The sequence below is a fragment of the Monoraphidium neglectum genome (assembly GCF_000611645.1).
Source record: "Monoraphidium neglectum strain SAG 48.87 unplaced genomic scaffold scaffold00230, whole genome shotgun sequence".
Lineage (NCBI taxonomy): Eukaryota > Viridiplantae > Chlorophyta > Chlorophyceae > Sphaeropleales > Selenastraceae > Monoraphidium > Monoraphidium neglectum.
This window is the reverse complement of record NW_014013398.1, coordinates 1-13,406: the sequence shown is the minus strand read 5'-3', so window position 1 is coordinate 13,406 and position 13,406 is coordinate 1. Positions and strand designations below refer to the sequence as shown.

Genomic DNA, 13,406 nt, shown 5'->3' with positions numbered 1-13,406 from the left:
GAGGAGAGCAATTTGCATCGACGGGCGGGCGGACACAGGATGCCACAGGTCTACAGACTGTGGTGTGCAACGACGGCGGCATGGGCTACGTTCACCGGCAAAAAATATGATGACCCTTGGGCCCTACAGGATATCAAACTCCCTCATGCTGCACCGAATCCCTGCCTTTGCCTTTCCTTGAGGGGCCTGCAGGGGTCGCTCCCGGGACATGCAACAGGCTGCTCCACTCCCTGCCCACACCCTGGCGCCTGCCCGCTCACGTTGTTAGCGCCTCATCCTCCTCGTGGCGCCAGCCGCCCTTCAGCATCGTTTGCTGCTTGCGCCTGCTGCCGCCTGCGTGTGACGTGGCTGCCATGGGCCTGGTCGGGGGTTTATCGAGTGACGAGGAGGGGGGGGGGAGGGCGGCAGGCGCACGGGTCTGCCGTGAGGGTGCGGCTGAAGCACAACATGATGGGTAACGATATCATCGCCCTACCACGTGACTGCAGCCTGCAAGCATACATAACACGTGAAGTCTGCCAGCAAGGCGGGCGTACCGGCCATTCTAGCGCTCATGTGCGGCGATGCGAGGCGCTCACAGCGCTGTCGCAGTACCTGACACACGATGTGCTGGCAGTGTTCGCGCTGCAAGTTGTGTCGATTGAGGCTCTTATTGCTTTCTGCACACCTTTGCAGTTTGAGGAAAGGCCCGGGAGGCAATCCACCACGCCGAGGGAGCAGCACACCGGCTATGTCAGGCCTTGCTGCCCGTTCACCACCATCTAATGAGGTATTATATGGTAGAATTGGATGATAAGGACTTTATGGGTCGCAGTTGGGGGCGCACAGTGCGTTTTGAACGAAACGGGTCTCCCAAACTGTACAAGAGCGGGTTGAAATATGCATAAAGTAGGCTATACATGTCATGTGCATGACACTTGTTTTGTTGTATGAACTCAGCTTGCCGCCTGTCCGCTGCCCGGTCGCCTCCACCTGCCAGCGACGTGGCACCAATGAACCAACCGCCCCCTAGCTGGCTGCTGGCTGCTTCGCACGAGCTGCGGAGGGTGGCTCTTCCAGGATAGATGCAAGTGCATCTGCAAAGGGATATTTTGTTCGTTCACTGTTGGTTGGTGTGCTGCAGGGGCATTGTATTGGGCGTGTGGCGCTGTTCATGAACCTTCAGTCACTGCGATGAGCCCCCCACCCCAACCTCAAGACGACATAGCATGAATAACGCAGGCAGCCGACCTGCATTGGCCTCCCTCAGCGCTCCAATTGCATGCGTGCCGCTGCGCCGCCGAACCGCGACAAGGGCGGTGGGCGCTGCAGGAGATGGCAGCAGGATCCGTATTGTGTGCACCGGCAGCAACAAGGGGGCAGAGCCTGGTGGCCGACACGAGATTGTGCGGACCACAGGATACTCACAATCCACTTGATACATATCAGTAAAGCACTGTCCCTTGGTCGGCTCCGATTACACTGCGGTGGGCAAGGGCCCAAGCGCGGTGCTCGGAAGGAGGGTGCGCAGCCCCGCCCGGCCAGGAGCAGCCCCTGCACCACCGCGGCGGCGCTCCTACGAGACGCCAGCATCCGCGCCGCAGCCACCGGGCCTATCTGCTGACCAGCCCCTCACACCTCCTCGCCGCCCTCCACCTCCAACCCGCCGCCGCCGCCCCCCGCGCCGTCCGCGGCGCCGACCTGGTGCCGCCGCGCGAGCACCGGCAGCTGCAGCCCGGTCAGCAGCACGCGGCTGCGCCCGGGCCGCTTCGCGACGCCGCTCAGCACCAGATTCACGTCCAGGCTGCCCAGGTTCTCGAACGTCTCATACATCTCCGCGAAATCTGGGAGGTTGGACATTGAGCTGATTTTGAAGTGGATGTGGCCGGCCTTGTCCAGCTGGCGGACGAGCAGCCCCTCAAACGCGCTCTGGGAGGGCAGCAGGAGGTAGACTATCTTCTCGAGCGCGTCGTGCGCGGCGGCGTCGCTCAGGGTGACGTGGACGCCGGTGACGGCGCCGCGCTGGCGGTAGTGGCGGCTGACGGGCTGGGAGAAGGTGGCCGGGCGGCCGCTCACGATCTCGAGGCCCAGCGCGTGCAGCAGGAGCTGCCACTTCTCGACCTTTTTGTGCGAAAGTGTTGTGTGTGCGTTTTTATATTTGTGGTTGAGTGTGTGTGCGCGCATGTGTGTGTGTGTGTGTGTTTGTGTGTGTGTGTGCGCATGTGTGTGTGTGTGTGTGTGCATGTGTGTGAATTGGGAGCAAGGGGCCGGCAGCGGTGCCGATGGAGCAACTGGGAACGGGGCGCAGCAACGCCCCGAGTGATGGCTGAGCGCACCCCAGCCAGCATCTCAGCGCTGAGGCCCCGCGGTCACGCGTGAGGGCTGAACACAGCCGCCTGTCCCCCCTGGAATCGTGCTGGCCCCGTAGCGCTCACAAATGGCCCGCCGGCAACGTCCTTTGCCTGTATAGCCAGGTTGAGTCGTCGTAGTCGCGGCAGCTCGTTGATGCTCTTCACATTGAGCTTGAGCAGCAGCTCGCGGCTCAGAATCTGCGGGATGTTCGATTGTCCGATTACGTCACGTGGCATCAAGGAGGGCTCTCGTGCTGCCACGGGTTCGACGGGCCGCCTCATTGACCGCCGCAGCGACCGCTGCGCTCGCTGCTGCGGAGGCGCTAAAACAACTGAAGGCGGGCACCCAACGGCGGGGGGACGCGCACCTGTTGGTAGAACTCCAACATTCTGCTGCGCCGGTACTCCGATTTGAGCTGCTCAAGCTGCGCTGCGGCCGCCGCCGCGTCCTGCTGCTGTGCACCAGCGCCCCCGCCGCCATCGCCTTTGCTGCCCTTTTTCTGCTTGCCGGCGGGTGTCGCTGCCGCTGGCGCCGGATCTGCAGGGACTGCAGATGATGCTGATGCTGATTGGTTTGCAGGGGAACCTTTGGATTCCAGAGGGGAGCTGCTGCAGTGGAATGAACATCGCCCTGATGCCGGCTGCTGCTGCCACTGCTGATTACAGTGTTGCTCCTGCGCCCTGCTGCTGCACTGGGACGTCCATCGCCCCCATGGGCGGCTGCTACTGCATGCTGCTGGTTCTGCTGCTGCTGTGCTGCCTGGCAAGCCAAATGGGAGGGCAAGGCAGGGGCCGGCGAGGGTTGAAGGGCGACTTGGTGACGGCGACACAGCAAGAGCGTGCGCACGCTGCGCATGCCTACCTGCCCTGGCCAGATGGGAGAGCAGGAACCTGGATGCACGCATCAGCTACGAATAGCGCCCTCTTGCTTCAGCGTTCGCTCTTTGCGGCTGGCCCTGCTCAGGATGATCTTCAGATCGACATATGGCGTCTGCACGCAGGAACAGTTTACTTAAGTAGAGACGTGGTTTTGTCCAGACAATTTAGCATCTTTCATACTCGAAACCTTTTTTCATTGCATCAAAAAACGAAAGCCTCACGAGCTCCACTCAAAGCCGTCCACGCAAAAGTTAATACTTCAAAAGACGTCAGTGCGCACAAGCAGACATTAGCAGCCATGGGGGAGCTCGTGCCCATCACCAGCACAAGCGGCGTGCTGATGGTGCCGGACCGGTCGCAGCAGCTGGCAGACTACGAGAAGCGCCTGAAGGAGGTGCGTGTGCTCACCTGCTTCATGGAGTTGCCCATGCAACAATTTATCAAGGAAGCCCCAGTAGACGCAGTGGGCCTGGCAAGGGGAGTACTGCCACTGTGCAGACGTATGTGCGCGTGCTGCAACGCGCTTACGCTCCCGCCGCCGCTGCCGCTCCCGCCCACGCCACTGGCCGATGCTGGACCCTGCAGGCCACTGAGCTGGAAGAAAAGCTCAATAAAATCCAGGAGGAGGTTCCTACTCGCATTTATAATGTGTCTGGCAGCTGCGCAGGCGCAGGCAGCGGCGACTTCCATTACTACCGGCAGGTGCGTGAGGGGGTTGATGGTGGAGTGGGGAAGTCGCTGCATGTGTGTGTGTGTGTGTGTGTGTGTGTGTGTGTGTGTGTGTGTGTTTGTTCTATGGGGCGGTTGCTGCACGTCTGTGTGTGTTGAATGGGTATGTGTGGGTTGCGTGCTTGCGGTATGTAGAGTGATACTATGATACGGCAGCAGGAGCCGTATCAAAGCGACGGCGGCAGCGACGGCCGCGACAGCGGCTGCAGCAGGAGCGGCGGGAGCAGCGGCTACAGCGGCGGGGGCAGCGGCTGCAGCAGCAGCTGCAGCGGCGGCAGCATGGGCGAGGGTGGCGGCCTCAGGACAACAGCAGCGGCGACAGGATCCGCGGCAGCAACAGGGTCGGTTTCGAGCGGCTCCAGCGCACGCTTCTTCGCCCTTACACTGCTTAAACTCCGATGCCCCGTGCAGATTCGGCGGGCTGAGCAGGATCGCCTGCGGCGCATGGAGGCGGAAGATAAGTTGAAAACGCAGACGCAGGAGTTTGAGGTGCGGCGGCTGGCCGGTCTGGGCACATGCGACAGGCACGCTGCAACTGTGGGTCATGTAGCGGCGCAATGCGTAGTGGCTCAAGGCGGGGGCCGCTGCGGTGCCCAGGTGCCTGCTCAGGGTCGCCCAGGGGCTGCCGGCTTTGTGGGTGCGAAGCAGGCCTGCGTCCCCGCTCGTGCGGCCCGCGCTGAATGCCAGCTGGTCAACTCTCCGCCATGCTGCCGCAGGGGAAGCTGAAGCAGCGGCAAGAGGCGGCTGAGGCAAAGACGGCCAAGAACCGGAGCAAGCGGCAAAAGAAGAAGGTAGGTGGGGGACCGCAGCCACCACGGGCCTGCTTGGCCATCTACGGCCCATGCATCATCATGTCGCATATCAAGTCCATTCGCAAGCACAGCCGCCCATACATGCGCTGCGAGAGCTGACGCGCGTGCACGGTGAATCGCGCGCCGTGCATCAAGAGGCATGCCCTATCCCGCGTGCGGGCGTTTGTGCAGGACAAGAAGAAGGCTGCAAAACTGGTGAAGCACCAGGACGGGGACAAAGCCGACGGCGTCGGGGCGGGCGGCGGCAGCGGCAGCGAATCCAGCGACGAGGGGCAGCCGGAGCTTGACTAGAGGGTCGCGCGCTGGTGGCGCTCTGGCGCTGGCCTTGCTCGTGGGCCCCCGCACTTTGCTGGGCGCGGCGGCGTGCCGAGCGGCTGCGCAGGCGCCCTGTACCTCATTGCCGCGATCAGTAGCTCCCTGATTGGCTGCGCCGCGGGGCATCTTCCTCTTGACTTTTCTTCCTGTAGACCCTTCATACCCAGAAGGGCCGTGAGAAGCGTTGCTGCGCCCATGCTGTGGCAAGGTCAACCGTGCCATGTGTGCGTACGATGGCGCGTTCGACGCCGCCGCCCAGCTTGCATCTGAGCGACTGGCCTCGAGCAGTTGCGCTTGACAGTCATGGTCGACCTCTCTGGGCGTGCAGATAGTCAGTATTTCAGGGGTGGTGCAACCGCCGGGCATACCCACCCCCCCAACCGCGTGCCTGCTGGTGGGCATGCACCACTGGCACTTTCGCAGATATAGTGGGCATTCGCATACCAGTAACAAACTCTTGAGCTGCCACTCAGTCTCGGGCCGGCCTGATGGTCCCTGTTGCGCCTGTGCGAAACTGTGGCACCGCACGTTCAGCGGCATCCAGGCAGGTGGTCAAGGCGCGCATGCACAAAGCCAACTGCACCCTGACGCTCCACCAGAGTAGCTATGTACATTAAGTTCTTTGTTGTTTATTCCTTTCTTGTGTATATAATCCTGTACAGGCACAGGTAGCGTGTGCGCGTAGCCGGTGTGCTGCTCCTTCGCACGCCTGCATCCTTAGAACCCTTTGACTGGCGTTCAGAGTAAGCGAGGTGAGTTATGCGTATTTTTACGTAGCCCGAGTTGGCCTGTGGCATCTGGTATGCAGCTGCGGTGGCGCGGCAGGTTTTGGCGGGTAGTGTGCGCTGCTGGTGCATCGCATCGACTCACTTGCAAGCCTGTCAGCCTGCTGCTCGTCATCAGCACAGTGCTGGCGTATTGTGCTCACCACGGCAGCAGTGGCGGTTCCACCCCTCCACCCCACCTGCTGCCGACCTATCAGCTGCGCGCCTTACCCTCAGCTGCCACCCACCCACCCCACAGGCCCCTGGCAGCCATGTCGTACGCAGGCGGCGGCAGGCGCGAGCAACCGCCCATGCTCAAGGGCGGCTGGCGCCACGAGGAGGACGAGGCGCTCACGACGTGAGCGGACGCGTGCCGGCGTGGGGCTGGTTGGTTGCTCGCGCGCCTCCTGGATGCGGGGGCATCCCGAGGGGGCCATGGCATATAGAGATGCGGCACGGCGTGTGGGGCGGTTGCAGAGTATGGATGGCAGGCAACTTGAGCATGGGATTATTGTGTGGTTCCCACCCCAAGATTAGGTCATTTGATGCGAAGCACCGAGGCACTGCCTCCACTTGCCTGCGTGGCGCATTCCCGTCTTCCCCACCCACCACCCTGGCTACCATCCTGGTCGGTCCATCAGAAGGCGCCTCGATCACGCATCATCGCCCCCCAACCCCGACCGCCGCCCCGCAGCCTCGTGACCCATAAGGGAGAGGGCAACTGGAGCGAGATCGCGCGTGACCTCAACCGCATGGTCTGCGGCCACGAGGAACTCGGGCGCGTGGGCAAGCAGTGCCGCGAGGTGCGCGCCACTGGGCCACGCGTACGCTGCGCCGCGTGGTTTGACCCCGCTTGACTTTGCCCCAATGTGACAAATCCTGTTGCATGATGATTGCGGGGCCGGCCGCCAGCCGGCTGTCTGGAGGCAGGGCGCTGCCAACTTAGGCGCATGCCTCGGCCAAACGAGCACCCACCCGCGCCGCAAAAGCTGCCAGCCGCCGTTTGCCAACCGCGCTGTGCTGCGCCGACTCTTGCGACCATCATTACGCCCCTCGGCCGGCCCACCATCACCCTACACACACACACACACTCACACACACACACACACACACACACACACACACACGCACGCACGCACGCACAAACAATCCCCCCTTCAGCGCTGGAACCACCACCTGCGCCCCGATATCAACAAGACCCCCTGGACCCTGGCAGAGGAGCAGCTGCTGATGCAGTCACACAGGAGGTGGGGAGCGCGCGGGCCTAGACTCACTCTGCCTTGTGGAGGGCCCAAACTGCAATCATCCCCCACCTTGACCTCATCATTAGTCGAACCCCTCCACCCAAATCAATTAAAACCCCAAAACCCGCCCCTCAACCTAAGGTACGGCAACCGCTGGTCCGAGATCTCCAAGCTCATGCCCGGCCGCACCGAGAACGCCATCAAGAACTTTTGGAACGCCACCCTCCGCCGCAAGGACATCACGCGCGGCAACAACCGCAACGAGATCGGGGTGGGCCTCGCGCTGCGCGCGTACATGGTGGATGTCGGCGTCGCACTGCCCACGGCGCCACAGCCGGAGTACCTGCCCCCGCAGCGGCGCGGCCCGCAGCGCCCGTGCCCCGCACCAGCGGCCCCACGGTGGGCGGCCACGGCGGCGCGCGACGGGCGGCGCCCTGATGACGGCGCGACGGCGGGTGGCGAGGATGATTACGAGGAGGGTGACTACGAATATGGCGGCGGCGATGACGGTTACAACAAGCAGGACGACGATGAGGCGGAGGATGAGGCCGCTGGTCACGCCGCGGCGCCCGAGCTCAGCGCCTTTGCGGCTGGCCACGGCATCCCGGCCTTCCGCGTGCCGGCCACCAAGCGGAGGGTCTCGGCAACGGGCGGTGGCGGCAGCGGCGGCGCGCCGGATGAGGGCGACAGCGAGGCCGAGTGGAACCCGCAGCACACCGGCAGCCCAATGGCCAAGGCGCCCCTCGGCGCTGCCGCTAGCTCTGGCGTGCACGCCCCGCCCCCGCTGTCGCCGCTGGCCGGCGTGCCCTTCCTGCCTGCCATCCCTTCACCCACCAAGCGGCCCAAGCCGACAGCCGCCGGCGCGCACGCGCACGCGATTGCGCACGCTGCGGCCGCCGAGCTGCGCCTGTCGTTCCCCGCCAGCGAGGGCGCGCCGCGGCCCTCCCAGGGCAGCCCCGCCCCCAGCAGCGGCGCTAACACGCCGCTCTCGCTGCGCCGCGGCTCGCCCCCCGGCGCCGGCCTCGGCGTCGGCCTCGGCAGCGATGGCGGCAGCGCAGCCAGCACTGGCGGCGCGTTCCAGGCGGGTGCTGGGGCGCCCTCTGCACCCATCGCGCCGCTGTTTAGCGGTGTCGGTCTCAACGTGTCGCAGGCCGACCTGATCGCGGCGTTTGTGGCGGCCCTGGCGCAGCAGGCCAAGGCGGCGCAGCACACACAGCAGGCGCCGGCAGCAGCCCAGCACGCGCAGCTGCAGCAGCTGCAGCAGCACCAGCTAATGCAGCAGCAGGCACTCCACCAGGCACAGCAGCAGGCGGCGCGGCAGCAGCGGCTGGAGGTGGCCGCCCTGCAGGCGCTGGCCGCGCAGCACCTGGCGCAGCAGCAGCTGTTCCAGGAGCAGCGGGCGCGGCAGCAGGCCGCGGCGCAGGAGCAGGAGCGGGTGCTGATGCTGCAGCTGCAGCAGGCCGCGCGGCTCGCGGCGATGGGGCCAGGGGTCAAGCAGGACAGGGGCAAGCCAGCTGCTGCCGTGCGGGGCGCGTCTGATGACGAGGGCGAGGTGGAGTCTGATGCTCAGGTGGCGGAGATGATGCTAATGCTCAGGAACAGCGGCGCGTGACGCAGAGGGCGGTTAGAAAGTCTCGTCTGCCCCGTTGCGCTTTGACAGTGTCTATCCCTTTTGTTGTGGCCTCCTGTCTGTCCTTCTTGAAGCGCAGCACGCGCCACTTTTGTGTTGGCGCACACGCACATGCGCCCCTCCAAGCAGATCGTGCCTCAGCGCGCACAGTGCGGCGTCTTGTATCCCTCTTTCTTGCGCGTGCTGATTGCTCTTGCACTCAGCGCTGCGAATCATCGTTTGCCCTCCGGAACGGGGATGCGCTTGCGAACACCGCCCCTGCCCTTGAACCAACACCTCGGAACCTCGTCCAGCCCCTCTTGTGAACCACGCAGGGGCTTCTGGGGTCCCTCTGACACAAATTCGGCAATCTGTGAGCGCCGGCCGGCTGCACAGGCAGCTGCAATGCCCTCTGGTGGACTGCGCATGGCGACGCAATCTGCCAACACCCATTTCTTTCTTGAACGCTCCTGTTGCGTGTGCGCTTGTCCTGCGCAAGTCCTTGCGTGCTGACTTGTGCCAACGCTGGCTCCACAGCCTGGCGCGCGCTTTCCTTTCTGCCACCGAGTTTTGGAGCTGTAGCCGGGAGGGATGACCTCTGTGTTCTGGCTGTTGATGCTTCCTGTTTTTCGGGGCGCCTGTGGCGCGACAGGGGGCCTTCACATGCATGTGGCCCACCAGCTGTGCTCGGCACCGCCGCAGCCGTTTGTACTGCATGCAGCAGGTTTTCGGCGCCCTTGCGCCTGCTCAATCGGAAGGACCGCTCATTTGTTTCATCGCGCGGCACCTCGGGGCCCGTTGCGCACGTGCTGTGCGCCTGCACACAGCCGCGCGCCGCCTTGGGTCGGCCCGGCACGTCGCTGCGCTGCGGTGCCAGCTGCGGGCACGCAGCCGCACGCCATCAAGTTTCGCTGTGACGGTGTCCGGCTGAGCCCCGTGCCCGGACAAACACCACACATTTGTTTTCCAAGCGCTCACGCGCCGTCTTAGAGCAGGTGGCCGTCTGTAATCTGCTGTTCAAGCTTTCATGTAGCTCTGCAACGGGTTCGGGGCCTCAGGTCTGACCTTGTGGCTTCAGGATTAGACAAGCGCGTTCTAGCGATGAGGTTGAAGGACATTTTAGTAGTCTGCTGTCTACGGTAGCTTCTTTTGCCGCAGGTGGCGGCCCGCCACCCCCCCACGTAGCGCCACATGGGATGGTCATCCCTGAAGCTGCGACGGCCACGCAGCATGCAGGTGTGTCAGGTAGGGGGCGGTGAGGTTGGTGGGGAGCTTGGTGAGGGCGATAAGAGGTGCGCGCACTGGTGTTTGGCGGCGAGATGGTTGTCATCATGTGCGTGGCAGGGCGTCGTGCGTGTGATGGCACGGCGTGCGCGTGCGCTTGCCAACGGGGTTGTGTGTGTTGCAAATCAGGCAAGCACTGGGTGTCGGCGACCTAATGTGTGTCTCCCTGCGTAGTACTACATCATAGAAATTTGTGCGTAGCAGCACCGCCACGAGCCATACATGGATTGCGTTGCACGCACACCAGATGGTGTCGGATAGCAGCTGACCCAAGTAGCAGCTGACCCAAGTAGGAAAGTTGTCCCTCAGCCCAACGTGGCAGTGCCCCCCATTCTCCAAAAACACATGATTGTTCTGAGCTATCCAAGTGTGATCACGATCCTGAACAACGCATTTGCTTTTCTTACTCATCAGGGAGCAGGGCAGTCACTGCGATCTAGCAGCTGAAATCCTGCAGATGAGGCCTGAGCAGTGAGTTAGGCGACTGCTGCAACAGCTTTGTCTTTATCTGCGCTAACCCCGAAAGGCTGGACGGCGATACGTGGTGTTTGCTTGTCCTGAGGCAGCATGGCTGACTCGTACAGTCAAGGAGGATAACGAACACGACCACAATATGTTACAAACGGGCTGCTGGGCCAGTGTCGGCCAGCAGTCTGGGCCCAGAGTGATGAATGCGTCCAGGCCAGGCGTGGGACCTTTGCATCGACAATTGTTGAGAGGGAGGGAGTTTCACCCAACTCATCTAGCACGCGGACAATGTGCGATGCCCCCACTCCAAGGTGCGGGCACACCAGGCGTCGCCATCAGCAGTGCTGTTGACGCGTGGGCACTGCGCGACGCGTCAGGCTGCAATTGCTGTCCCACCACAGCCCTGCGCTTCACACCACCATGACGCACAACTGAATACCCACTCCTGGTGATGTCCAGGGCGCTTGAAGGGCCCCAACAAACACTGCGGCCGGACAGCGGTGGCTGCCGCAGCGCCGGCGACGACTGCCGAGGTCGCTGCAGCAGGTTCGCTCGACCAGTCCGGCGCCGGCGCCGACAAACCACCCGCTTTGCCGCGGCGCCCTGCTTGTGCGTGCGCCGTGCCTTGAGACCCGCCCGCCTGTCTCGAAACCTCTGGCCGCCTGGCAGCTTTGTTCCATCCCATGTTGCGCGCATGCACCGAATGCGTTGCACCAACCGCGCGCGCTCCGCATTGCATTCGCAGCTGCGGGTGAGCCGGCACTCCTGGAGGATGCGCCTCTGCTACACCACTCCACGCACGCCGGCGTCTCATTGGGCCCTCACATCATGGATGGTGCGGCTGCAGACAGAGGGGCGGACGCCGAATCCGGCACGGCGCACGGCGCTGCCAGCGGCGACGGTGGCGGCGGCGGCGGCGGGGACGAGCGAGGGGGCACGGGGACGAGCGGCACCAGGGCTGCCAGCGGGGCGGAGGCGAGCAGCAGCGGCAGCAGCAGTAGCGGCGGCAGCTCAGGGCCGAGCGCCGGGCGGCGCGGTGGTCAAACACGGCCAGGCTCCCCTTCGACAGCAACATCAGGCCAGCGGCACAGTGAAGGCCGAGGCCAGCAGCAGCAGCAGAAGGATCAGGATCAGGAACAGCAGCAGGAACAGCGGCAGCAGCAGGAAGATCAGCAGCAGCAGGAACAGCAGCAGCAGCAGGCCTCCCGCCAAAACCTGCACGCGGCGCGCCTCTCACGGCAGCTCGGCGTTTCCCCAGACCAGGCGGCCGCCATGCTGTCGGCCCAGCCGTCCCTCGCGCGGCTGTCGCCAGGCGTGCTGCAGGCTCGGCTGGAGGAGTTGGGGGCCGTGTTTGGGGGCAGCAGGGTGGGCTTGGTGCGCATGGTGACGAAGCGGCCGGCGCTGCTGCAGGCAGACCGCAGGCAGCTGCGCCAGCGCCTGCAGGCGCTCGCCGGCGCGCTGGGCCAGTCTGTCCCAGGCGTCGCGGCCGCCGCGCGCGCGCAGCCGGCGGTGCTCGGGCTAACGGCAGCCGCGGCGGCGGCGCGGGTGTCGGCGGCCGCGGCGGCGCTGCGGGCGCCGGCGGCGCGGTGCGCGCGGATGGCGCTGCGGCAGCCGCTGCTCCTCATTCTTGATGAGCGGCAGCTGGCCGGGCGCCTCGCATCCATATCCGACGCGCTCGCCCTGCCCGGCGGCCCCGCCGACGCGGCGGCGATGGTCTCGGTGCGCCCGCTGCTGCTCGGCGCGTCGCCGGCGACGCTCGCAGCCAAGGCGGCGTCCCTCCGCGCCGCGCTCGGCTGCACGGGCGCCGCCGCTGCGCGGCTCGTGCGCCGCGCGCCGCAGCTGCTCGAGCTGTCGGCGGCCGCGGTGGCGGCGCGGGCGCGGCGGCTGCGGTACCTCCTCGGCGGCCAGCGGCGGCTGCTGCTCGCGCTGCGGCGCGAGGGGCGGGTGCTGCTGCGGGCGCCAAAGGGCCTGCCTGGCCGGCTGCAGTGCATCGCCGCGCTGATGGGCGCCGGCGCGACCGTCCTGGACGCGTCCGACACCGCGGCGCTGCGGCCCGCGCTGCTGCGGCGCTCGACCGCGTCACTGCGCGGCAGCTACCGCGCGCTGTCGGTGTGGGCGTTCGGGCCGCGGCTCAAGGCGGCGCTGGTGCGCACGCACCCGCTGCTGCTGCGGCTGTCGGCGGCGGAGGTGCACGGGCGCTGCAGGTGGTTGCGGGCGCAGATGGCCGGCAGCAGGCCGCTCACCCGCGCCCTGCGGCGCGGCCGCGCCGCCGCGGTCGGGAAGCTGCTGCTGCACCTGCCGCGCGTCTGGCGGCGGCTGCAGTTCGTGGCGGAAGCCGGGCGGCAGCTTCCGGGCGGGCAGCAGCAGGGGCAGGGGCGGCCGTCGGAGGGGCAGGCGCAGCCGCTGGCAGGGCGGCTGGAGGGGCCGCAGCAGGCGAGGGAGCAGCAGCAGCAGCAGCAGCTGCCGAGCAGCTTCTTGGACTTGGTGGTGGCCCTGACTGACGAGGAGTTTGCGAAAGCGTTCCCGGGCTTTGATCCAAAGATTGGGGACGGCGCGAAGGCCGGGAAGGTGGGCGGTCAGGGGCCGCGGAGTGTCTGCAAGCGTTGGGGGCGCGGGCGAGGTCGGAGGATCCGTCGGCATCAGGCCGGGTCGGCGTTGGGGGGACAGTTTCGGGGCACGCGGTGACGTCTGTACCATGTCGCCGCTTCGTTCGGGTGGCTGGAGCGTTCAGGCCGTCCCTAGCCGCCAGCTCCACCTCACGCCTTCCCCACCTCTTTTCCTTGAACACTGCCGCAGCCGCGGCTGACCCCCTGGCGGCTGCAGCAGCTGGCGGAAATGAAAAGGCAGCGCCACCGCCTCGCCGCCCGCGCCGACCGCGAGGCGCGCCCCGGCACGCGCCGAGGCGCGCGCCAGGGACCCGCGGCGACCCCGACGACCGGCCCCGCGGCGGGCGCCGCCGCGCCGTTCGGCGC

The 13,406-nt window shown here is 65.5% G+C and overlaps 4 protein-coding genes across 4 annotated transcripts; 3 read left to right on the top strand and 1 right to left on the bottom strand.

The window, feature by feature from the left end:
• Window positions 1-1,611: 1,611 nt before the first annotated feature.
• MNEG_2115 (hypothetical protein) lies at window positions 1,612-2,719 on the bottom strand (the record flags this gene model as incomplete). The annotated part of the gene is made up of 3 exons (XM_014049403.1): window positions 1,612-2,100; window positions 2,415-2,528; window positions 2,699-2,719. The coding sequence occupies 3 exons, from the start codon at window positions 2,717-2,719 to the stop codon at window positions 1,612-1,614; spliced, it is 624 nt and encodes a 207-aa protein (XP_013904857.1).
• Window positions 2,720-3,507: 788 nt separating this feature from the next.
• MNEG_2114 (hypothetical protein) lies at window positions 3,508-5,041 on the top strand (the record flags this gene model as incomplete). The annotated part of the gene is made up of 5 exons (XM_014049402.1): window positions 3,508-3,603; window positions 3,795-3,911; window positions 4,098-4,427; window positions 4,655-4,729; window positions 4,922-5,041. The coding sequence occupies 5 exons, from the start codon at window positions 3,508-3,510 to the stop codon at window positions 5,039-5,041; spliced, it is 738 nt and encodes a 245-aa protein (XP_013904856.1).
• A 1,060-nt stretch (window positions 5,042-6,101) lies between these two features.
• MNEG_2113 (Myb proto-oncoprotein) lies at window positions 6,102-8,685 on the top strand (the record flags this gene model as incomplete). Its single annotated transcript, XM_014049401.1, has 4 exons — window positions 6,102-6,187; window positions 6,524-6,632; window positions 6,991-7,076; window positions 7,215-8,685. The coding sequence occupies 4 exons, from the start codon at window positions 6,102-6,104 to the stop codon at window positions 8,683-8,685; spliced, it is 1,752 nt and encodes a 583-aa protein (XP_013904855.1).
• A 2,577-nt stretch (window positions 8,686-11,262) lies between these two features.
• On the top strand, window positions 11,263-13,002 carry MNEG_2112 (hypothetical protein; the record flags this gene model as incomplete). Its single annotated transcript, XM_014049400.1, has 1 exon — window positions 11,263-13,002. A coding segment is annotated over one exon (1,740 nt), but the record flags the coding sequence as incomplete, so codon positions are not given.
• Window positions 13,003-13,406: the final 404 nt, after the last annotated feature.